The 25,812-nt window shown below is 35.5% G+C and overlaps 3 protein-coding genes across 15 annotated transcripts; 1 reads left to right on the forward strand and 2 right to left on the reverse strand.

The window, feature by feature from the left end:
- Nucleotides 1-1,785: 1,785 nt before the first annotated feature.
- Nucleotides 1,786-6,185, reverse strand: LOC145902437 (FAS-associated factor 2-like). Of its 3 annotated transcripts, none has more exons than XM_082990400.1 (10): nt 6,047-6,185; nt 5,786-5,935; nt 5,510-5,709; nt 5,255-5,375; nt 4,992-5,184; nt 4,405-4,511; nt 4,153-4,305; nt 3,503-3,626; nt 3,117-3,226; nt 1,786-2,853 (listed from the first exon to the last, which is right to left on the reverse strand). In XM_082990400.1, exons 1-10 carry the CDS (start codon nt 6,137-6,139, stop codon nt 2,626-2,628), a joined length of 1,479 nt encoding a protein of 492 aa, XP_082846526.1. In that variant the 5' UTR covers nt 6,140-6,185; the 3' UTR covers nt 1,786-2,625. The 3 variants fall into 3 exon arrangements, with proteins under 3 accessions (XP_082846526.1, XP_082846525.1, XP_082846527.1); XM_082990399.1 differs by having other exon boundaries at nt 5,510-5,718; XM_082990401.1 differs by having other exon boundaries at nt 1,786-2,849; nt 3,113-3,226; nt 5,510-5,718.
- A 1,471-nt stretch (nt 6,186-7,656) lies between these two features.
- Nucleotides 7,657-8,403, reverse strand: LOC145902891 (uncharacterized). The gene has a single exon (XM_082990980.1). The coding sequence runs from the start codon at nt 8,401-8,403 to the stop codon at nt 7,657-7,659; it is 747 nt and encodes a 248-aa protein (XP_082847106.1).
- A 1,445-nt stretch (nt 8,404-9,848) lies between these two features.
- On the forward strand, nt 9,849-24,803 carry LOC145902506 (uncharacterized). Of its 11 annotated transcripts, XM_082990505.1 has the most exons (26): nt 9,849-10,473; nt 10,985-11,448; nt 11,516-11,631; nt 11,888-11,977; nt 12,045-12,089; nt 12,350-14,154; nt 14,227-14,382; nt 14,613-14,783; nt 14,870-14,923; nt 15,959-16,114; nt 16,321-16,482; nt 17,138-17,299; nt 18,060-18,221; nt 18,880-19,059; nt 19,626-19,796; nt 20,006-20,059; nt 20,163-20,318; nt 20,816-20,977; nt 21,263-21,424; nt 21,929-22,090; nt 22,439-22,600; nt 22,896-23,048; nt 23,599-23,735; nt 24,067-24,182; nt 24,361-24,454; nt 24,562-24,803. In XM_082990505.1, the coding sequence occupies exons 1-23, from the start codon at nt 10,417-10,419 to the stop codon at nt 23,623-23,625; spliced, it is 4,989 nt and encodes a 1,662-aa protein (XP_082846631.1). In that variant the 5' UTR covers nt 9,849-10,416; the 3' UTR covers nt 23,626-23,735; nt 24,067-24,182; nt 24,361-24,454; nt 24,562-24,803. The 11 variants fall into 11 exon arrangements, with proteins under 11 accessions (XP_082846631.1, XP_082846628.1, XP_082846630.1 ...); XM_082990502.1 differs by having other exon boundaries at nt 23,599-24,182; nt 24,243-24,454; XM_082990504.1 differs by having other exon boundaries at nt 23,599-24,182; nt 24,348-24,454.
- Nucleotides 24,804-25,812: the final 1,009 nt, after the last annotated feature.

Here is a 25,812-nt window from a genome sequence, read left to right on the forward strand (position 1 = left end):
AAGTACAATCACTGAATTATTTTTCGGTCCCGAAAGACAAAATTTAATTTTCTTATTCATTTAAATTTGATAAATTACGAGTACTAGAACACTTCTTACTCCCGCCTATTAAAGTATATCCCAACAAACAATCTACGCAAGGCGTGTGAGGGTAAAAACACATCCTTTTTTACTACACTCATCTCGGGACATAATGAAGAAAAAAGGCGGAGAGAGGGCGCGAGCTCTCACGACAGGGCTTTATCCTTGTTTTCTACATCAGCTTGCGTTACACTTTCATGTTTGCTTGGCTGCTACTCGTACAATTTCGTGACCTTGTTATTTGCCCCTTTGTACTGCCGTGCGCGTTGCGATTCAGGGGCACATTGTTTTTGCGCGCAAGTGGCTCCGCTTTTCTTTTGTCGCCACCGAGATAAAGGGAAAAGGGGCATGAAATTGTACGGTTGTTTACACTTTTGCCCAGGGCATTCATCACGTGACTGAACGGGCTGTTACCGATAAACACTATTTTCCTGTCGACAGCTTGAGAACTAATACCAGTAGCATGCAACCTGGAGCAGTCAAACTATTTTTGGTAGTCAGACGTGTAAACCACTACATCAAAGGATTGATACTAAATTAAACTGTGAAATCGGAAACTACGATTAAAAAAAATGGTAACAATCATTTTGATGACAGTCAGTTACAAATTAATTTTGTTTAAATTTACATGCAGACATGACTTTTCCAATATGCAAAAACTAAAAACTCGAGCGAGCACTACATAAGGTACTCGTATTTTCGGGCAATAAGAAAAAGGTCGCAAAAATCAAACACCAGCGACATCAAGTGGATTGGTATACCTCAACTTCAGTAATAGTACACGGTGTTTTCTAAGTATACTTTATACTGAACTCCGTTTGTTTTGTGAAGCAAGTAGCAACTTGTCATGCACAAAATCAAAAATTGTAGTCACCCTAAGCACTGCAAATAAAGCAAGGTTTTTGCCAGAACGTATCATGCTCAGACCAGCAATACAGTAATCAATACAAGCGTCATTTGCACAAATCGATTGGATGATAAAAACAGTTGGAATCTCTATTGACGTCTTTAATTGGTTCTGTTTTGCAAGAAGTTTTGAACAATTTGCACAAAACAGATTCGGTGCGTAAACAACTTGTTTACTGCTATCATCTGCGCATGAACCGAATTGAACCCTGTCAGCAGCCGTGTGTGGTAACAATCGGGTTGCGGCTTGGGCCTTGTAAGCTGCACGATTTACAAATCAGTATATTAATTTTTTATAGGTAGAAGAAAATCTACGACGATCGTTCAATTTCAAATGCAGTCACATGCTATACATCGCCTTAAAAGAGATTGAAGATGTTAATTAGTGAAACGTCAGCAAAAAGTATTGATTGAGTGACAAAATTTTGTCCCAAGTTTTTTTTGATTTACCGGAACACGCAAGAAATTATAAGTGACTTTGTCAAGCAATTTTCCATTTTCGCGCAACTGGTGAACGTGGTGGCCCGCTCATCTACACCTTATCTATATCCGCAATCAGATTAAGTTCATTCCATCTTCTTCTGGGACTTCATGGAACGTGCATTGACTCACGTAAAGAAAACCAACAGATTTTCTCATTGCGCGGCGGTTTGGTCTTGGGACAAATTGCAACAAACACATTATCCACCGAATGTTATACTAATGCTAAAACAAATCGACATAATGACCAAAACGATTTCTAATGTATAAAGCGTTATTGTTAAAGCCATCACACCTGCCAGTTTTAAATCAATACGATGAAACTTGTTTCCTTTATTTTCAGCAACAGGTGGACGTCCAACCGAATTACACTGTAGTTTGACAATTTTGACGGCAGCTATAGGCCTATGCAAACCTCTCAAAAATATACAAAATATCTCTTACTGCCGTGTTGTGTCGGAGTCACACATAAAACTGTTTAATTTTCTACACATAAAACGGGAAAGTCGTACAAACACATAAGAAACAACATCGTGTGGACAACGGGCGTATTGCAACGATGGTGAATTAGCAAGAGTCGGAAAACTGGGACGTATTGACCGAAGCACTGATCCACATACTTTTTCGTCCCCATTAAACTAACATTTAAAAATTATTTGGCCGTCAAGTGATCTCTCACAGCACTTTTAAATTGGCAACAAACTTGTTGTTGTTTTAAAACGCAATAATCCCCAAGAATTTCGTTGACGTATTAGGTCAGGGTAAACATCAGTCTTGTATATTTGCACAAAATTGCATACACGAGTCTCCAACTTTGTTTTTTTTTGAAATAATTATGTTTCGGCGCAACAATGCTTTGAATTACCAAGCACAAAACCGACATATTTTAAGGTAAATAGGACGAGAAACAATAACAGAAGAACCTCTGCTCACCGCAATTAGACCACACCACAATGCTATGACAAAATTTCCATATATCGGTATAGCGATATGATATCAAATTCCATGTGGAATGCAGTTGTTTGAAAACTTATAAACGACGTCGGGGTTTTACAACAGAAATTCTTTTTTTTTTAATTTGTTTGCCGTCGAATATTTCAGCGTCAATTAAATAATTTAAAACCGCGATACATTTTTTTTCTAATTGGCGGCGGTGCGTCACCTAGTGTCCTCATCGTCCGAATCTTCATCTTCGTCGTCTTCCATGGATTGGATGAAGAGACTTTCGTTGCGATTGAGTCCGGCATCTTTAATGAGTGGGATTTCTGTTGCGTCGTCGTCAATTTCTTCAGTCGAGCACCCTGGAATTGCTCGACGGGGAAAGTTACTGAAAACTTTAAATCGGGGAGGAGAATTTTCATGTGAGTAGACGTAGTCGTGCACTGCCTGTTGACGAAGTACAATCAGTAAAATGATAAATGCTCAGGCAAATTAACCGAAGCAATAAGTTTAACGGTAACTGAAAAATAAAATGCGGTCTGTCGTTTGAAGCACTTCGATGGTAATTTTGGTTACCAACATTTATTGCTTGAAAACGAAACTAAAACTGACTGTGTATATGTGCATCTTAAAAAAAACAACCGCTGTATTTGTATAATGCCATCATATATTGCTGTTAATCTGATTACTAGCAATAGTAATTGACCTACTTTCACGGATTCTGTGGGCAGGAAACGGCGCTTTAGTCTCGATCCATCTGGCATTTTGATTTGAAGAGTTACGATATCCGCTTCATTCTGGCAAGGTTCCTCAGGCAGTTCTACAAAACAAGTCAGCTAAAGAAAGTCCCACCAAGTCCGTGCGGTCTTACTACACATCGGATGAGAAGCCACATCTACTTGAATCCGCCAAATGCGGTTGGAAACACAGAAAACTTGTGAACAAATCTATATTTGGAAATCATGTTTTACAAAAACGTGTCAAAATTGGTACATTTGTGTTGTTTCTATGACTCCTCACTTCCCAGGATGTTCTAATCTCGGCAAATGTGATCCCATTTCTGAGAATCACAGTTGAAAATGTTTTTGGTAATTACCTTGTTTACAGCTCTCCTTCCTCTGGCGACAGATTTGTTTGGCAAACTCTCGATCTCGTTGCAGTTGTTCTTTTTTCTCTTTCAACTTTTGAACTTCTTCCTCTTCTTTTTTCTTTTTTGCAATCTGTGCAAAAAAAGCGACACAAAAATGAAGAAAAGAAGCAAAAACGAATCTAAGCCAAGAATTTGCAACGGATGATTTTATTATTCATGAAGGGTAAAAATACACACAATTGTATTGAATTGTCAACAGGAATTTAGATGAAACATAAACAAAGAACCGACAACCTTATTCTGAAACCAAGTTTGTTGTTTCATTGTGCATAATGTGCACACAAGCAAAGTTTATTATGGAAACATAGATAATAAATAGAAGTTACAACCACTCTGATCTGCACAATGTTTCCTGTCATATTTTATTGTAAACATGATGGATGTTACTGGTTACGGGTATTACACTTTACCAGTAGGACAATATTGTCATGCACCTAATCTACAAAACAGCTTTACTTCCTGAAGCCAAAAGATTAAAAATAAATCAAACTTACAACTACAGTTTGTTCATTATACTGGTGATCAATATTGGGCAAAAATTGTTTTAATAGGTGATAGCAGGAATTCTAATAGCAGACTACAAATATAGCACAAACTTTTTCCTGGTCTTTTTGCAAGGCTTTCTTGTAAGCAGCATCTTGTTCCTCACGAATTAGCTGATTCTGCGCAAGTGCATTACGATCAGATCGCACAGCTACCAGGACTGGTTCATAGGCTTCTACAACTTCACTCAGCTTGCCAATCAGCTCCTAGACACATTGTAGCCAATTTGTATTTTTTGTACTAAATCATCCCAGAAAATTTAGTTCTTTACAGTTTAAAGTAAGGAATGCAGATTGGACCAATACCTGATGAGTCAACTTTCCATACAGCCTTCCCACGACTGTCATTTGGTTTTGAAAGAGACAAACAACAGCCAATGAGGGACATTCAGGATACCGAAGTATCTTGGACACTAAAAATAATAAAGCTTGCTAAAAGTATTACTGTGAATCATTAAAACACAACCACAGCATATATGCAGGGTCGCTATACTATAGGGTTGTTTGTAAGATTTGTATATACTTATTTTCAATTTCGAGTGTAAAGTTTTTATTTTGGCTTGGTCCACATTCTATTAGTCAATCCATTATATGAAAGATGGTTGACCTTTGAGGCCATAACAATTCAGTCATGCTTAATTGGCTGTAGGTTGCACACCCATCTTAGAAAATAGAAAAGTAGTAGATGTTTTTGAGACATATTTGCCCATGTGGCCAATGAACAAATTATCATTTTAAGTTTCTGAAAGACTATGTGTCATAAAAAAGCAGACAGTGTTCTCATTTTTTTTATCAAGGCTGGTGTTACTCTGCATATATAGATCAAAATAATAAACAGTAAAAAAATCACAATGTCCTCTAAATCTAATGAATATTTAAACATATTTTATTACCCCTGTATCCTTCCGGTTTTTGCACAGAACAACCCCACAATATCATGTTTCGATTGATGAATTCAATTGCATCAGCATTGCATAATGAATCTTTAATAAATGTTTGAGACTCCTCTACATTAGGATCATGGAGAAATGCTAATAGAAAACGCAATTCTTTTTTTGCCTCAGCTTGTGCCTTTGCATATGTTCCCTACAAAAATGTTTTTATTATAAAGTTGCATTGGATGAAGCAAAAAAATAAGTCTTATTACAATAAATACCTGAAAAAAGTTGGGTAATCTTGGGTATTTATCACTAAGTTCTTGAATAAATTCTGTTACATCGCCATGTGGGTTTGTAATCATATTGCGGGGATCAGGAACAAATATCCTCCAAACAAATCTACGTAAAAAAAACAAATGTCTTTTTACTTAGATTTCTACAAACGTTCAGGTATACTTTGGTTGAATCACTCATGCACATTGGTTGAATTATATTTCATAATTTTTCTAAATATTTTCAACAAAAACACTCACCTCAATATTTCAAACACTTGGGTTATGGTGTACTTTATAGGAGATATTAAAAGAAAAAATCCCCATCCAAAAATTCCCTGTGGTGGTTGACGACGTTGTCTTCCAGCAAAGTAAATCATTTGTCTGGGCATAACTGTGTGTTGACGTAATATTGAATGTGATGGTGCAAATCTATTTCGAACTCCATGTGCAATATCATTCTGTAAATGCTAAAAAACACAATTTCTAAACTGTGGTAAATTCTAGAATATTGAAAATGAATTTAACGTCACACACATTAACGTGGGGCACTTGTGGTGCTGCTCGCGGTGGTGATGGTTCTGGGTCAGGAACATTTAAAGTTGAATGGACAGCACTTTGAATGTTCCAGTTGTGTTCCTGCAGAATTGTTCGACACCTTTCCAAATCATCCATTTGTGTCACATCCTAAAAACTTACTGTATTATGAATATGACACCAATGTAATGCATTATTCAACAGAACACGAAAACACAACAAAACAAAAATTAGTAGTTCAAGCTGGCAAAATTTTTTTACCTGAAAGTGTAAGATCTTTTCAGTTTGTTCCTCAGAAATGTTTGAATTTGATATTCCATTACTATCTGGTTCAGTCATTTTTTTACAATTCATTCATTCAATATTCGGGTCTAGTGTACAAATGAAAATACCTAAAAAAAATACATCACAGTGATGTCAATATACCGAAGATACGCATTTACGAAAATTCTCGCCTGCACTGACGCAAGCGGGAAAAACACTATTGTCATATTCTGGCGAAATAAATAATTACAAAAGCGTTCCGCATGACGAGTCTTAATTTCTGGTTCAGAGTAAATAGACGGACTTGTGGGTGAAAATGTTCACTTCGGTGAAGTTACTTCACCCAACTTCACTTGAGCCGGGTTTTCGGTGCACGCATTTCACTCGGTGCGGTGACTTCAGTCGGTGCAGTGACTGCACTCTGTTCAGTAACCTTACTCTGTGCAGTGCAGTGTTGCCAGTAGGGCGCTTTTTACGCCCAATTGGGCGTGTTGTCTTTTGCGCTTTTTTTGTTGCACCTTGCGCTTTAGGCGTGTTTCAAAAATTAAAAAAATTGATTATTAGCTCAATATTTATGTGACAAAACGCTGTTTCAGCCGTATTTAAAATACTGGAAACAGACCACACAACGAAATATGACGTCATAGTCATATTGCAAAGACGACTGTGATCAAAATAATGAGTGTTACAGGTGTTGCGTCCTGCTCACGGTCTTAGTTTACGGTTTAAGTGTTCAACCATAAGCATAAAATGACCATTGGTGTACGTAACTGATATGTGTAAACTTGATTAACATTGGGCGCATTTGGGCGTGTTGTTTTTGTAAAAATTGGCGCTTTGGGGCGTGTTAAAACAAAAATTAGGCGCCTTTGGTAAAAAAAATCTGGCAACACTGGTGCAGTGTTACTTCACTCGGTGCAGTGTGACTTCACTGAAAAGTGCTTGCCCCTATAATACATACACGCCACCAATTGACGTCACTTAACTGTACTCTGGTTTGATTGCGTACTACTTGAACCCATGTCGCTTATTTAATAGTGATGTTCCCAGTTCCAAATTATCCGGATAGTTATTGATCAAATCCGGCCGGATAATTTGGATCCGGCAGTTTGTTAACACCGATTCGTGTATTATGGCAAAAATTATTCAGAATTGCTCTTCTGGCACTTAGTTTCTAAAGTGTTTATTGGAAACCAACGTTTCGTCCGCCATCCGGCGAGACTTATTCAGGGTTATGTCAACAGTAAAGCATCACGCACATAAAACACTAAAAACGTAGGAAAAACGCAAGAAAAACACAAGGAAAAAGGAATAGATAACATTGGCACCGCTTGCATCGTCACGTGAACCAGGTGTGTAGCGGGGCGTAACATTTACAACAAGTTGTTGTATACAGCAGGAAAATATACACTTTGCTCCTTATCGTTAATGCAATGGTCGTTTTTGTGGATGTGGAGCGTCTCCAGGAACAGACGTTTTGTATGATCGTCCTCCATCTCTAGGATTTGCACGTCATCAAAGTTAACTCGGTGGCCGAGTGTGGCAGCGTGTTTTGCCAGTGCTGTCCTCTGGCTGTTCTTCGCTGCAACGTCGCGGCGATGCTCTTTTTACCGAGTCTGTAACCTTCTCCCTGTCTCACCGATGTACGCTCCACCGCAGTCCTTGCACGGAATGTAACAAACAACGCCTTTTGGTTGGACCGTACCCTTCTCGATAGGGTGAGACAACATCCTGCCCAGTGTTCTGTGTGGCTTAGTGTAGACCGCAATACCATAGTCCAACATCATACGCCTTGTCGTGTCTGTTAGAACCGGAACATATGGCAAAACGATCGTACCGGTAGTTGGCGCTGTTTCTTGTGGCTTGACCGCAGGCTTTCTTCTAAACATCCATGACGGATACAGATGTTTCCGCAGTACCTTCTTTATGAACTTCACCTCTTTATCACGGTCTTCTTCTCGGGAAACCAGAGCCTCGGCTCTATCCGTCAGTGACCGCACTACCGCTGTCTTGTGCTGTATCGAATGTGCCGACTTAAACGATACGTACCGATTGGTGTGCGTCGGCTTGCGGTACACACGAGTGCTGATCAAACCTTTCTCATCACGGATAACCTCTGTATCTAAAAACGGTAGTGTACCACCACTTTCCTTTTCTAAAGTGAATTTGATGGAATCTTCCACATGGTTAATGTGGGTAAGGAACAACTGGAGCTGTGCTTCATCAACGATGGCGAAGGTGTCGTCGACATATCGCTTCCAGTAACGAGGAGGATGCGCAAAAGTGGCGAGTGCCTTATCCTCAATTGTTTCCATTACAATGTTCGCCACTACCACAGAGATGGGAGAACCCATCGCCGTACCAAACACCTGTATTTACTTGGTTAACCTTAACCATACTTAAATCTGGCCGTTTTTCATCTTTTATGCAAATAATATTAAATATTAAATAAATAGTGGTAACTATCTAAAACATATTGACATAATCAAATAAATTCTTGTGTCGTTTTTTATATTCCATTGGTTTTGAGCAATTCATGCCACATATGAGCCGATGCTCTGTGAATATTAATGAACTTGCTTTTTTTGTACTAGTAATCTACCTTATACATTTTTCCCACACATCACTGAGTTTTCTATTTGATTTCATTGTAAATATTTGGTTGCATATTGGCATTTTTGTCCGAAAGTTCGCCTTTTAAGTGTTGATTAGTCGAATTTTGTCAAACTATTGCACACATAACAGAAGTATTTTTTTTACTCTTATCATAACACTTGGTTGAATGCTCCTGACACAGTTGAAAATATGTAATGTTTTGTTGAACTAAACATAATTGCCTTTTGTTTCAGCAAAATTGGACCTTAATATATTAATAACCTTTTTCACTAGTCATTTTTTTTCTTCTCAGATTAGTTTTAAGTAAAACACAACAGAATTTGATTTAGATATATATTAAAATGATTCTGAGGAGACATGTCATGTTGAAGAAAAAGATGAAAGTTTTCAGAATTTGCTCGTATGCAAACACTTAAAAACAAATTATAGTTGGTTTATATTGGAAGTATTCCCACTGCCCTTGAGCATTTGCAAGCAATCAACATATATTTTGTCAGGGCTTAGCTTTTTCAAACCCATATTATGCACTAAAATGTTGTTTTGTGTTGGACTTTACTGACAACATTTGCACTCAGCAGTATGAACATGGTGTTGGCGAGGTATTTCCTGATATCAACTGATTTTAATAATTTGGCTCATTATAATATCTTCATCTCCATCTTCATCAAGATACTGAAAAAAGCAGTCATACTATCGTTTGTCAACTGTTTGTCAAATGCCCTGTTTTTGCAAAATAAATATTCCCAAACAATCGCATTACTGTGTGCAGAGATACTGTCCTAGAAAAAAACATAATAAGCAAGTAGTTGATTTTACATAACAAGCATAGTAGTTGATAACATTACTCGATTTAGCCTCCCACTGCTTGCAAACAGCAAAAGCGCGCAATTATTTGTTCATAGTTTGACCCAAAAGGCAGTAGACAGCAAATCGCCTTAAAAAATGATGCGACACGATTTATTCAAAATCATCCACATATTTCAAAAGACGAGGGACCAAAATTCCTGTTACTTTAAAAAAGTGTTAAATTTTGTTCTATTTAATGGGTTTTTAAGCCCTTTAAAAAACACCAAAATCGCATTTTACCCAATGCATTTTTCATTTCGCGTAAAGTGTTTACTCATGCGTGACGGCGCACTTTCAGCGGAGTTTCTATTCCATGTTTTAGGATTCTATGCTTCCACAATGGAATCCTCTCAAAAACCTTTATTCTGGAACCTTCATTTTTGGTTAAGTTGTAAGCTTACAGAAGCCTATCATCAAAACAACTCCAGCACCGCGACTTTGTGGACTGTTAACTTATAAATGTATCAAGCTTTTTCCTTCACTAGCATGGATTTGAAACGATATAGTGATGTTCCCAGTTTCCTATTATCTAACCCGGCTGGATCCGAATAGGTATAAATCAAATCTTTGCTAACTGCCCAAAAACATATGTTTTACGGATGTAGCAAAAGTTGCTGTTAACCAAGAGTTTTCTATGTCATAATAACTTATCACTTCTGGTCTAAGTTTCCCATTTTTGTTGGCAAATTTATTTGGAAAGACCTAGGATGTTTGTAAATTGTGTATTATGTTTTAATTGCCAAAGGTAAAAATGCTGTTTTGTATTTTGAAGTGAAATGTAATTAAATGAAAAGTAGTCAAATGAGAACTAAAACTGTTTCCCATGGACTGATTCCTGTATCTTTTGTTGCCCTTCTGCAATTGGAATCTGTGAATTGCTTATTGATATATACACATTAACCTAAATGGATCAGAATGGTGATCAATGTGGTTCAAACAGTGATCAATACCAAACAAGTCCGGTATGGCAATGCTTTTGTTTTTTTAGGAAGTAATGGTTTTCTGACATTTCAACTACTACAAAGCAAATAATTTAAAAATTCTTCACTGGAAATATTTTCCAATGCCAATGGGACATTTCATAATTTTTACCTTTCATTTCTGTACTGTAAACTTGTTATGTATGTGATTAAATGTGTTATGTATGTCAGTAACAAAACACTGGTCAATGTTTGTGTTGGTAAAACTATGTCTTGGGGAATCCTGTACAGCCTTTTGTAATGTGCTTGTGTGAGATCGATTGTTTCAGTAACACTGTTTTTATCGATCATTCTCATGCACATTTTTACTGGTTTTGAAGATTGCCATGATAAAGGATTTTGTAGAAATATTATTGAGTGTCCTGTATGAACAAAGGTTTGTCAGTTCATTTCTATGGAAGTTTTCATTATCCTCCCAAAAGTGTAATCGAAAAATGTTCCAAAAGATACTAGTAATGAAGACTTTATTATGAGACCTTCTATGTTGTTGTAGGATTCATTTTCACGTTCTATCAATCCTCAGTCAATACAACCAGGTCAAGGAATCCATCAGGTGACTAATGTACCAGCTTTTAATCAAACTCCATATATTCCACACCCACAAATACCACATCATTCCACTGTTCAGCAACCTGACGAGGAAGTAACCTCTCAGCATCTCAGTATACCATCAACACCTCAAAGCCACCCATCAGATTTGGTGTATTCCCACAATAAGTACAGTCCTAATCCCACGCAACCTAATCCTATAGGATATGCACCCTATCAACCGAATTGTGGGTGGCATTCATCCTATCAAGGTCTTTTGCACCAAAGGGGAATAATTCCTAGTTTTCAAGGTGCTCTACCTATTTTGCATAGCTATGAACAAGGTACATCTTTTTTGGTTTCAAATGAAAGTCAATTGAGAGTTCCAAATCAACAAATGTCTCCACAACGTGCACCGACCCAACCAATGTATGCAACAACGTAATTCAAAGAGTTTATTTCTTGTTGTTTAAATTAACAAAGCAACTATTTACAGGCACCAGAGGAAAACGCAACAACCTTGTTTGGAAAATGTTGGTGTAGATCCAAGAGAAATTACACTGTTGAGTAACAATCCTCAAACTCTAAACAACCAAACCCAAAATCTTCAGAGTACATGTTTTATTTTTTGATTTAATTAAAGTTTTGACATTTGTTAAAATAAAAATGCTTGCGAACAACACGTTTATCAAAGTTACAAGTATTTGAAGTGAAATACCTGAGTTTAATTTAAATCAGAATGTTTGTATTTGACACTTGCTTCATAATACCTCTGCAACACCAAATACAAAGCAATTTAATTTTCAAAACAAGGCCACATTCTTCCAGGACTGTTTGTTTGTGTATAAACTTTGTTTGTTTGTCACAGGTTTAAATCTGAATGTATCGGCTCCATCAGCCACAATTGAAAATAGCATTGTTGGTGCTGGAAGTGTTACCCAAATACATGGTGGTTTATGTATGTAAAGCTTTTTTAAGGTTTTTGGGACCACAATTGGCTTTTTTGTAACTGTTGATTATTTTAGATCAATATTTTGAAAATGTAAATTCATCATCACACCTCAGTGGCGGTAAATAGTTATTTTTCATTTCTATGTAATTTGTGCATTTGATAATCAAAAAACTCAATAATGGTTTGGTCATTTTTAATGTGGTTGTGAAATCTTGATCCAAAAATGTTTCAAAAATCAATACTAGTTAGGTCAACAAAATAGTTATTTATTCTGATTTTAACAAAATGTTATTTATGGATTTTTTTTCCACTTAAATGCAGAAAAACTTAAATGTACTGTGTCTTTGAAATTTTCATTGTTTTTTAAATTTCTTTTAGATGAGCGTTGTGGCATTGAGGGTTTGTTGCTTGAAGCAACTCAAGAACAGTGCAAATCTAAGGGTTTTCAGGTTTTGACACAACAGCAAATTGAAATTTGTAAACTGGAAATAACAGATAAGCCATCAAAAAAAGTTTATCCTGCAGGACAAAAACCTGCAAAAAATTTAGCACCTTTTCTACAATACAGTGATGAAGACGGACATTACAACAGAAGTCAAGATTATGAGACAATTGACTTAAAACAGGACAGTAAAATATCAGTTGAAGAACTGTTTGCAAGAGCAGAGAAGGCAGCATATGATCGAGGAATGCCACGGTATGCAAATATCGTTGCATTAATAGGACAGCCCGGTATTGGAAAAACCACACTGTCTAAAGTTATAACTGAAAAAGCGATATGTGGTGAAATGGACAAAGTTGATGAAATTCAGTTTTGTTTTTACATTTCTGTGAAAAAAATTGACTTTGATACTCCCACAACATTTGTAAAGTTTTTGCTAAAAAATGCTTTACCAACTGACTCCTATGCTGAATCACCTATTGAAGAACGAACGGAAAAGTCATTTTTCCTTTTATTGGCTAAATCCAAAAAGGTGTTGATAACAGTGGATGGCCTTGATGAAGCTGCTACCGAATGGAAATTAAAATACAAAAATGTTGATCCTTATGACAAACATCATTCTCTTCATTATGTTTATGGTCTTATGAAGGGGGATTTGCTGAAAAATGCGAAAAAAATTTTTACTTCTCGACAAAACCATTTTTTTTCAATTGAAGCAGAATATCGACCATTGTTTGTGGCTGAGGTTATGGGCCTCAATGAAAAATCCCAAGAAAAACTTTGCAATCAGATTTGCATTGACAATGGTGCTGATGTTTGGAATGTCATAAAAGGCAATCCAAACTTTTTCTATTCTTGCTATGTACCAGCAAAATGCATTTTTATTTCTTTTGTCATCTGGAAAAGTCTTAAAGAGGACAATAAAGGCCGATTTCACTCTCTTACACATGTTTTTGCAAATGGGTTCTTGTACTATTTTAAGCAGGACTTTGTCAGGGGGGAAAAATCGGAAATGGAAAGTTACCAAAAAGAAGCACTAAGAAAAAATTACTTAAGCAAGATATGTGAATTGGCTTGGAATGGATTTAATGACAAAAAGTTTGTTTTTAGGACAGTTGACTTTGAAGCCGTGGGCATTGAGCAAAATACATTAACAGGGCTTCTTGTATCATTTGTAACCAAGGACAATTGGAATATAAAGATTATGAGTTCTGAAGTTGTGAGCAACTTTGCACACTTAATATGGCTGGAATATTTTGCTGCTTGCAACCTTGTGTTTTTTTCAAGTGTTGAAGAGTTTACAAAACTGCTTCCTGAATTTAAAACAAACAGATGGGAAGTTGTCACAAAATTTGTTTTTGGTCTTTGTAATGACAAGGTTTCTGAAGTTGCAAAAGATTGTTTTAGCAACACCAAGAATGAAGCAATTGCAAGTAAGAAAAGCTTACTCAAAAAGTTTTGCCTTAAACAACTACAAACATCTGAATTTAAACAAAAAGAACTTTTGCAAATTTGCTCATGGTTACATGAAGTTGATGATGAAACTTTTTATGAAGACAGTTTTCATTTGCTGCCAGAAACATTAACTTTAACTGGAAACATACTTCCAACAGATGCCTATAGTATTGGTTGTGTTTTTACTAAATCAAAAAGATTGTTTAATATTGAAATTGCAGAAGGTTGCAAATTTTTTTATGGGAGTTTTGAAATATTGCTGGATTTAATGAGGAACCATATACAGGTTTGATAAATTTTGGCTGCAATGAAATTGTATGTTGAACTATACAAATAAACATTTGTTTCTTTCTGGTAGGACTTTTCTGTCTGCGAGAAAGTGACCATTCAAGAAATAAAGGCTTTGGCAAGAAATTGCCCAGCCATTAAAGGGGAGTTAATTATCGGTGGTAGCTCTTTCTCATCGAATAACTTTTTCAAAACATTTGTTAAGAATATTCAACCAGCAAGCAAGGTAAAAGCTTAATTTTGTCAGCTACACTTTGCCTGGATTGTGATCAAATTTTTAGTTGTCTATATTTACTTCTACTTTATCAACATGACTAAAGTCATAGATTTGGTCAACTGGCAAATTTAAAGACAGTGACTTGTTTCTTTCCATCAACTCTCTACTTCATGTCATATATATTGTAAAACTGTGCAGTAATCCCAGTTAATAAGTTTTTTTTTTTTTTATCATGACAGGTGAAAATTTTGAATTTAAGCAAAGCTTCAGTTTCAAGATCTGTGTTACCATCCCTCTTAGATGAATGTTTTCTTGACAATGTTGACAAACTCTTTGTTTCTAAATTTAAAATATCAGAAATTGGCATTAAAAATGTTGGAAAAATTGATTTGCTATTTTGCATATCTGAGGTACAGTGGTTATATGTTAATTGATCAATATGTAGATGTGTTGTATACATTACGCAAACAATTGTTATTGTTGCCATTTTTTTCAGAAGCAAACAAAACTGATGAAAATGGAGAAAAATTGCATTGATTTTGTATTCGAGGTATGGCAAATATTTCTATATACTACATTTGTCTAACTATGTAACCCTATATATATACAAAATTCTTTCAATTATATGACTTCTTTCATTTTGTTGAACAAATACGTCATGTATTTATTCGTACAGTAGAACTTGGTTAATTTGGATTCGCTTCTACAATTTCGCCTAATTCATACACTATTGGAGGTACTTATGATTAAAATAGTTTTTTTTTCATAAAAAGCTTCAAATATTCCAAACTATTTATTCTGGATCTTTGCCAATTCTGTTGTTTTTTTGCATCTTTTAATCTGAATGTTGGTGAATTTTCCCACTTCAACTGTGCATTCGTACACCAAAGCATGTTTCAGTTGCATTTTTATTCATAACAACCATTTACAATTAGATTCTTGGTCAATTGAATTCTTCTCTACAACATTTAAGTTTGACACTAACCGCCAATGTTTGTGTGACATGACAATCAATTCTCCCCAATGGTTTTGAGTAATCGTTGCTTAACACACATTGCAGTGCTGTCTTAAATGGGTGCAATTAAAAAAACTTCAATGAACACTTGCTAACAGCCTTAGCCTTAAAACAAATGTCTTCAGACAATCTGAAACTTTACCCAATTTAGACAATTCATATCCTGATTAAATGAGTTCTACTATACCTTACAACTTACAATAGCAGACTTCATTCCGAAGTGTGGCTTACAAACTTCTTCATAACCCATTATTAGCATTCAACCAATAATAGCTTTTACCCCTTCATGAATATAGCATGTGTCACTTAGTTATTTACAGTGAGTTATCAATGATTGCATGTCAATAAATTAAACCCAGCATGTTAATCTAGTAACGTTGCATTTAATGCACTCACTCTTTTTATATGGGACAAAGATTTTTGTTTGCAATTGTTGCACCACAAAGATGTTTGTGAAAGGTTCAAATGTCACATAATCAGTTTATTTAAAAAAAAAATTAATAATTGTTTTACCAAATAATATTATTTAAAAAAATATTAAGCAGGTTAAAATATTTTGTTTATTACCAGATTGACTCCATCCCGCACAAGCTGATTTTGAATGGTGATGAAGAAGCTTTTGCTTTGTCATGTGTTTTACATTTATTTCCTCCAACACTGGAACTTACATTAAGAAATGTTAGTTCGTTTGCACTCCAAGAAGTTGCCAGATCAATAAAGCAAAAGGTATAGTATGTGTATATTGGGTTGTATAACTAGAAACTTTGATTGCAAAACTAACAATTATTTTTTTGCATACAGAACTATTCGTTTACTTAAATTATTCCCCTTTAAGCTGGTAGGCACACACCAAAGTAGTTTAGTCTATCTCAAAGTAGCTTTGAATTTCCATGTTGTACTTATTTGCTCCTGGATGTATTTGTTTCTTCTAGATGACATCTTTGAAACTTATCGACATCACAGTTGATAATGGAAGTGCATCTGCTATTACTTCCTGTATTCCTTGGCTTGAAAACCTGTCCCTGGAAGGTTGTAAGACGACAACAGTTGGTATCTCTAGAATTGCAAATTCCATATCAAAACTTCAGAAACCAGTAAGTACGCAGCAGAAAATGTGCAATGCTCTCTGAAATCTTAAAAAACAATTCCTCCAATCCAAATGGGCTACGTTTTAATGCTTTACACAAATGAATGTCATCACAAATTTGTTGGAAGGCAGCATTGAATTATTTTTGTTTTGATCAAAAACCTTTTGCAGTCTTGGTCAAAGCGTTAAACTTTGGTCTTGTATTCTTTTATGGTTGCTGCAGAATGGGAAAATTCTGCAAAAGGTCTTCTGATATTAATTTCCCCAAAACAAGTTGAAGTGTAGAGTCTGTTTACCACTTGTTTGTCAACAATGGTGGAAATTTTGTGCCTTGTCAGTTCACATTTAATTGTCATGAAAACACTTTTGTAACGAAACATGATTGCTGTTATTTTAGCGACAAAACTTATTTTTTACCATTGGTATGTATTATTACATCCTACCAGTCTTTGTAGTGGCCAGCTTTATTGCTAGGTGGTAGTGGCACTACACAATTGGTCGTCAACATACAACAACTATCACTAATGCCACTAACACAATATTTCCTAAATGACAACATACATATTTATAAAATCAAGTGGAACAAGTATACTAAAATTATAATTTAGTAGGTTTTGCGTTAACCTAGTAATTTTATTGTAAAAACATTTCAATTTTTGTAGATGACTTCATTGAATCTAGATAGGAACTGCATACATGATAAAGTTGCTCCTGCTATTGCTTCATGTATTGAATGGATTAAGGATCTGTCTATGCGGGATTGTAAGATGACAAGCAATTGTATCTGTGAGATGTTGGATTCCATTTCACAAAATCAAAAACCAGTAAGTTGTAGGTATGACCATTAAAGTGGTGATGCAAAAAAAATTGTTGTAAATGTTCAAAAGAAGAATAATTTTTTGCCACATCTTTACTGCCATTTGTTTTATGTTTGGCCATTTGGTTCCATGTACTTTTATGTATTGTAACAACATATTTTAGCTATTTAGAAATGTTTACAACAATTGTAATACAGCAAAAGACACAAAGAATGGATCAGTGATGTATGTTTCACAGTTCACTTGTGTGTAAAAAATGCTTTTTAGGTCAAAATTTGTTTAATTTTTTAGGTCAAAAAATAATTGCCCTTAGTAATCATGTTCTTGCATTTTGTCTCCTATTTCTCAGCATATCAGAGAATAATTAGGCCACAGCATTGCAACAGAACTTTTACAACTAAGTTATGTGGAAGGATGATGTAGAGTTTGCTAAACACTAAACTTGAATGTCATATCATGTGAACATATACAGTTTATGACGTAAAGTTGAAAGCTTATGCAGTTGCAACAGTCAGTAAACATGCACTTGTCAGACAGTAAACATGCATTTGGCCTTGTCTACTTTTTGATCCATGTGACTAGTTTTTCCTGTCTGTGTGCTGTCTAGGTAGGAAATAAATGTGAACAAACAAGAGAAAAGTCCTCCTTTAGAGATCAACATTTGGGGAATATCTTCTGTGTGTTTATGTGTGGTTCAAATTACTTGTATTTATTCATCTGTGCACAAAACCAGGTAAAAAGGTTAAAAGTGTTGTTGTTTCATCAGATGACATCATTGAAACTTGACAAGAATAAAATTGATGACAAATGTGCATCTGCTATTGCTTCATCTATTCAATGGATTGATAATCTGTCTCTGGGAGGTTGTGGGATGACAAGTGATGGTATCTGTAAGATTGCAAATTCCATATCACAACTTCAGAAAAAAGTAAGTTGTATGTAAACACAATAGAAAGGACGAACATTATTACATTGAAACACTTTTTTTGTCCAATTATCAGTGATCTTATAAGCTTGAATAACCACGCCTGTTGACAGGGCTTTGCATGCCGTAAGGACATTGTTTGTAAAACAGACAAAATTTGGTAGTGGTTCCTACCCTTTTTCATTTTTTTTCCCACCCATTTTCAGAATAGGCAGGGGTGGGATTCTTTATAAAAAAGGTATTGAACGATAAAGCAATTTCATTGTTGATGTTGCCAGATTTGCAAAAAAGCCTTGTGTTGAGAATATAGCTTCAAATATTGTGATTTGCCTGTGTACTTTTCATTGGCACATAGATGTTGTGTTTAACCTGATTGGCTGACACTATTTTCAACAAAATACATTGATAAACCCTAAAAATCACTGTTAAGTTAATTGAAGTCATTCAATAGTGGATAAAAAGGATGACAGAGACTTGTAACTGTGATGTTGCAATTGTGCACTAACACCATGCGGTGCCACAAAGCCTACTACTCAGCAATAAACCTTGGCATCTGTACCGATAAGGGACAAAATTTAACCAGACAAATTATTTATTAATTCTTTGCCGTTAGCAATAAAAAGGATTCGTTGTTCCAACTACAACTCCTTGTTTGCTTTAGATGACATTGGTAAATCTTGACGGAAACACCATTGATGATGAAAGCGCATCTGCTATTGCTTCATGTATTGAGTGGATTGAAAATCTGTCTCTTCAATATTGTAGGTTGTCGAGTGCTGTTTTTTGTATCCATACTGGCATCTCTAGGATTGCAACTTCCATATCACAACTTAATAAACCAGTAAGTTCTAAACCAGCATCTTGCATGCATACACATGGAAAGTATGAATTGCCTGCCAGAAAGCTTTGAAAATAAATTCGATGAAGTGCTTTTTCTGTTGGAATTATTTTTTGGAAACATGTTTTAAATGTCATACTCTACTTCTCAGATACATGAGAACATGAAAATGAGTATAAACAGCACTGCTACAAAGCTGCAACTGTAAAATAATGACCCTGTGTTAGATCAATCATAAATTCACCAAGCCATCTGTAGATTCATGTGCTATGATTTATTTATGGAAACATTTGTAAAGCCAATGTGTGATGATAACCTTGAGTCAAAACAACCTTGTTATTGTGTGAGCAACATCGGGATTTCTGGACATCTCAGTTAACAGCTTTTCCATCTCTTTGTTTTAATATTTGATAAGAGTCTCATTGTCATGTTTTATCACATTTTCTGAAATAACATTGTCATGAGTATAGTTTGGTTCATTGACAACGATAGTTCTAGTTTCAAACTATGTGATAATATTTGTAAGAAGATTAGATATGTTGTTGCATTTTCCAGCTATGTCATTGCAGATGGAATCTTTGTATATCAGTATATCTTTGGTTTCAAAACCCATGTTGCCATTGATCATGGATAAAGCTGTTCTTACCAATCTTAAAAAGATGTATATGTCCAAGATTAAAATATCAAAAGAGGGCATAAAAAACATTGGAGTATGTGATTTGATCCCTTGCATTTCAAAGGTATTAACTTTTTAACAGTTTGCCAAAAAATAAAAATTATTTAGTTACAAACTAGTAGAGGACAGTTACCCTGTTATAGCTGCAATTACATACGAAAAAAATGTTTTGCAGAAAGTTTCACCGTCTATCATTTGTTCTAATACTAGTGATATATGAGCTATTACTGTAGTCGCCACCATGCAGAGTTTGACAGACTTTGTGTTTTTCAGTGTTCTGCACAGGAAGAAGACATTACTACAAAATTTATTGATTCATTGTTTGAGGTTTGTTAATGTTGTTGTATTTGTTTTATGAAACTAAATTGACAAAAAAAAGTTCTATAGTGGTGGAATGACCTTATATATGCTGCCCATAATTTGTTACTAGGTCAAGTCAATTCCACAAGATCTTACTGTGATTGATGATGAAGAAGCTTGGGCTTTCTCATATGTGACTCATTTATTTCCTCCAACACTGGAACTTACATTGAGACATATCAGCAACCCTGCATTACAAGAAGTTGCCAGAGCAATAACACAGAAGGTATAATATGCACAGTTATTGTTCGTATGGCAGCTGTATTCAGAAAACTGTTTTGATTCACAGTATTTCTGTAACTCTACTGTTAAACTTTGAACCAAATATGACTGACCAATTTTATTACTTACCTGTTTGACAAGTGAACTCTTGATCGTTTTTATGACTTCATATTTCCAGTGTTAGATCAGCTTTTGGCAGATTCATAAGGCTTCTATCGCTGGTCATGTATAGTATTGTTCCTTATCTCATATTGTTATTGTGCTTGTTGACACTCATGTCCATGATACCTTAGTACTAAACGTCAAACATGGTGTGAAAGTTTTTTATGACCAGGCTCAACTCTGGTGATCTAAGGGCAAAGTGCATGACCACAAATCAGTGTAAACCTTTTGATTTCTCGCGACCGCAGATATCAGTTGTGATAGTTTGACTTTATTTACAAGATTTTTTTTACTTAATAAACATTTTGTTTTTAAGATGAATCTTCCTGTTTGTTTTAGATTACATCAGTAATACTCATAAAAAGCCCAGTTAATGATAAAAGTGCATCAGCTATTGGCCAATGTATTCAGTGGATTGAAAATCTGTCACTGAGGTATTGTTACGCATCAAGTGCTGGAATCTGTAATATTGCAAATTCCATATCAAAACTTCGGAAACCAGTAAGTAGTATATCAGACTTCGGCTACATTATTGCTTGTGATTGCAGCTCACATAGTTGGAATACCATTTTACCTGTGGGCAGTGGCCACATGGGGCATAGGGTGACACTGACATAAATATTGAAAACGTTTTTGCCCAGAAATAGGGTCAAACTATTGTGTCACCAAACATCTTTCTCTAATTGAAACGAATATTGTATATTAATAAAAAATGTTTTTATAGTGATGTTGGCTATGCCATGCAAAGATTTCTTTTAAATATGCTTACATGCTTGCTTTTTTCAGATGACGTCGTTGAAACTTTATAAAGACATGATTGATATTAAAAGTGCATCTGCTGTTGCTTCTTGTATTCAGTGGATTGAGAATCTGTCCATAACATATTGTGAGATGACAAGTGCTTGCATCTGTAAAGTTGCAAATTCCACATCAAAACTTAGCAAACCTGTAAGTTTTAGATTACACCATAGTATAAGATGCATACATCTTAATCGCGGGAAGATTGATGCATGCTGATTTATTTACATGCCGCATTTTCCATAATAATGATTATGATTTAGGACATGAGTTTGTTTGTGTTTTTCTGCATAAAACTTTTTCAGTAACGTAAAGCCATTACACAAACCCTATATTGTGCATTGTTTTTCGCAGACTCCGACATTCGTAATTTGTAAAGCACGACTGTTTTGTAAAATCTCCTAATTAATGGTGTATGAATAAACTATGATTTTTTTTATTTCTGGCAATATTAACTAGCTATATTTAGCTGTGTCGGTAAGTGACGCAATGATATTTAAAATTTAAAAAGGAATGAGGACAGGGTTGGGATGTTAGCGTTTGATTTCCTTTCCGTTAATTGTTATGGGCAAAAATTTACTGTATTCAAGTGCAAATGAAAAGTAAACCAAATCTTTGCATTGTTTGAAATACAAACATTCTTGCTTATTCCAGATGACATCGTTGACATTGGATGAAAACTCAGTGGATGATGAAAGTGCATGTGCTATTGCTTCATGTATTGAGTGGGTTAATAATCTGTCTCTAGTGGATTCTAGAATGACAAGTGTAGGAATCTGTAAAATTGCAAATTCCGTATCACAACTTGAAAAACTCGTAAGTTATGTATATAAACGGTACAAAGTACAAAAGCTTTACATTTTTTTGGAACTTAAAGTGCTTCTCTGTGTAATGGCATTGGGTGTACAGCATAATGTCTCCAACATAACTAGGTTTGTGCAGGAATTTGAACTTTGATAATGCCAGAAGTTGTATTGTTAAATAATTCGCATCGTACACTTTTGTCAAGCAGTTTTGTTGTGTTAAGCGAAGTTTTTTGTGAAAGACATGCACAACTGTTTTGTTTTGACGATGCCCAATTGTAGGTGAAATATAAATATATCAGAAACAACATGATGACAAATGACTAGGTTTTCTGTCATGTAACTTTTCTTTTTGTTCAAGATGAATTCTTTGAATCTTGACAAAAACAAGGTTGATGATGAAAGTGCATCTGCTATTGCCTCATGTATTCAGTGGATTAATAATCTGTCTCTGGGAGGTTGTGAGATGACAAGTGGTGGAATCTGCATGATTTCAAATTCCATATCACAACTACAGAAACCAGTAAGTTGTATGTTAACATGTTTAGTTACTCAGTGTCTGAGCTGAGTCCTCTCCTGGTTCCTCCACCACGTCCGAGTCATTAAGTAATTTTCAACATAGGCTTCACAATGCACGTTATTTCTGCACAAACTATACTTCATCTTTCGCATTACAACTTTTCTAGAACCTCTCTTTGTCACTTTGATTTAGTTTTTAACTCTGATAGGTAACAGTGTAATGCGGTCAAGGTTTTGTGTCATGCCCTCTGTCTTCTTTTCGCTACCCGTGAAAGTCGTTATATGAACTGGGTTTTTAGATGAGTAAGTTGGATTTTCGTGGAAATGACATACATGGTGATACGGCAAAAGCCTTACTCAAATGTGTTCACAATATACAAGATGAACTTGATGTCAGTCGCCCACGCATAGTTAACGATTTTGAAGAAGAGTTTTCAAATCTACCAGACCCTGTAAGTATTTTAGCTTCTATGTGAACGCAATCATTATTGTAACCTTTGTTAACATAGTGTTGTAAGGATAACTGAGCTTGTGAGGCAAATATTTCAAAGCTTGGTCACACGTCCTCAAATAATTTAGTGATTATTTTTTAACAAGCAGGCAGATGGACTGTAAAATGCATGAACATAAATGTAATTATGTTTGACAACGAAAGAAACATGTGTGTTTAACCGAAGTACAATATTAGGAGAGCATTTTTTTATCCGTAACACACACAACCACACCAGATTGATCCTTCATGTTACACAAGTTTGCACAATCTTAGGAACATAACTGACGGTTTTGTAAATCTTCAATCCGAACAAAATAACCAATGCAATAGTCAAGATTTTAACGATACAGACATTTCGATTGTTGTAATACAATTTTACACTGAAAATGATTGTAGTACAACAATCGAAACGTCTGTATCATGAAATTCCCGCCTAATGCATTGGTTATTTTGTTTAGAATGAGAAATATTTTAAGCAATGAATAACTATCGTATGATGTGGTTTACAGAAGCCGAAGTTGACGGTTTGGGGTTAACTCTCACCACATCTACCGCATGGGGTTGTGAGACAGAATCCAAAAACATCTCGTGAAAAGAATGATCGCATCATATTCAAAGCGGAATGAATCCGGTCTATATTTTATAGGTGAGCGCAGTATAGGATTATGAACATTGTTTAGAAATTACAGCACATTGCGCTTCAACCAAATCATTCCAACCTATCTCAGTATTGGGATTTCCTTCTTGCCTCTTCAAGTAGTTGTTCTCAGTAACAAAGTTGGCACAAAAGAATGGTTTGTCAAAGAATGATTTTCTAATTGACACGTGTTGTTAAAACACGCACATAAAGCTTTTCAGGAAGATCTCAAGATCTTTACGCATCACACACAAAAATGTTAATGTTTGATTTGTATTAAATAATTTTGTACAAACCGTTGCCAGGAACGCCACAATTGACCACATTCTTGCAATGTCAGTGATAGGACGCGATACACAATCTAGCATGTAAACGATTCTTGCTGAAGGTTACTCTTAAGTAAAAACCCCATGAAACTGAAAACTTTAGTACGACATCGGATCATACTCCCAACAGGTAAAAAATTTCCATTCTGGCAAGTCGTAATTTTTCACCTTTAACAATTGGAGCTTGCAGGTCAGTTCCTTCTCATGAAATCATAAACAGTTTACCAGAAATCAACAGAAAATTTATAGATTAAAGTAAGAACTAGTATTACCACAAAAATATTTTCCAGTCTAGTCAATGTTTGTAGATTTTTTATGCATCCTTCCTAACGGTTGAACTTCGCATCAATTGGAATTGTTTCATTGCGGATTCGGGAAAAATCTATTCGTACAAACGATCGTGTAAGTTTTTATAAATAAACTTAGTTCGCTGTGGACTGTGCAAGCTGTTTTTTTTGTTTTGTTCTGGCTTTAAATCCAACCCTAAATAAGATGCGATGCATTTACAGAAACCAAGGCCGTCTAAAGGATATGATCGTCGTGTGGAATAGAACGCGTCTGCCCAAAGTTGTACGCAAGCACTTACAAGATTGTGGTTTAAGGCACTTCCTGGAGTGCTTGGGGCTTCAACATTGCAATATTTTTCATTGTGATAAGATTGTGCTTCATATTGTTTGTTTGTTAATTGATTGTGTTTTTGTGCGGTTTGTTGTATATAACGTTGAAGCAATCAATATAACGCAGGCAATCACATACACGCCATTTTTCACGCTTTTATTAGTTTTTATAGTTTGCAGACATTGGGTATTCTGGTTAAAACAAAGTCCTTACTCCGGTAGACCACGCCTTACAATGCACCAATAGCAATCGCAACATGCAGTACGACGCCCACAACAAGACAAACGCAGTGTTGCCAGGTAAAATTTTCTAAAACCGCCCAACGCCTTGTCAAAACTAGCCCAAAAACCGCCCAAACAAGAAATTTCTCAAACAAGCCCAAAACCAGCCCAATTTTACTCTGACTTAGCTTGAAATCGACAACTGTTAGTGAATTGTCGCACTCGGTAGCTTTAACCTACCGCGGTTACGTTTTTTCACATTTGGTTCTGAAAATGGCGCTACCTATCTAATTGCAAGGAGCATTAATACATAGCAAAAAAATTGCAACATTTGATGAATTTGGGTCATAATATAACTGAAACTAACAACTTTAAAAAACGAAATCAATTAAAACATGTATTTTTACAACTACATAATCTCGTACATCTGTATTCCGTAGTTTCGTCATACGCGTGCGTAAAGCGATCAAACGTGGAAGCTGTAAGCATTATGGCAAAAAAATTGACACACTACGAAAGACCTCTTGACTGCATTGTTTCCTCAAGCAATCCTTAGTTCATTGGTTACTATATTTTTTAAATTTGTTTGCAAAAATAACATTTTCTCCGCGCCATTGCTGCTGCAGCGTACCAATAGGATTCCCCAGTCGCTGCTTTGCTAAAGCTAAAGTCTGTTTGCGTGTTCTTGCTGATATAGACTACTGAATTTAAAAGCTCCGTGAACAGACTTCTTTATTAATGGAAACACACGATTGCAATTACCAGGTGGCTTAAGTTTAACTAGTTTCGAGCGCGTTTAACACGTGACTGAATTGCAGCGAATTTAACTATTAAAACAACGTGCGAACGTTTACAGCGCGATGGCAAGAATAACGACAGGGCCGAGAGAATACGAGCGACTGAGAGAGCGAACAATTACTA

This window comes from Ascidia mentula, chromosome 5 (genome assembly GCF_947561715.1).
Source record: "Ascidia mentula chromosome 5, kaAscMent1.1, whole genome shotgun sequence".
Lineage (NCBI taxonomy): Eukaryota > Metazoa > Chordata > Ascidiacea > Phlebobranchia > Ascidiidae > Ascidia > Ascidia mentula.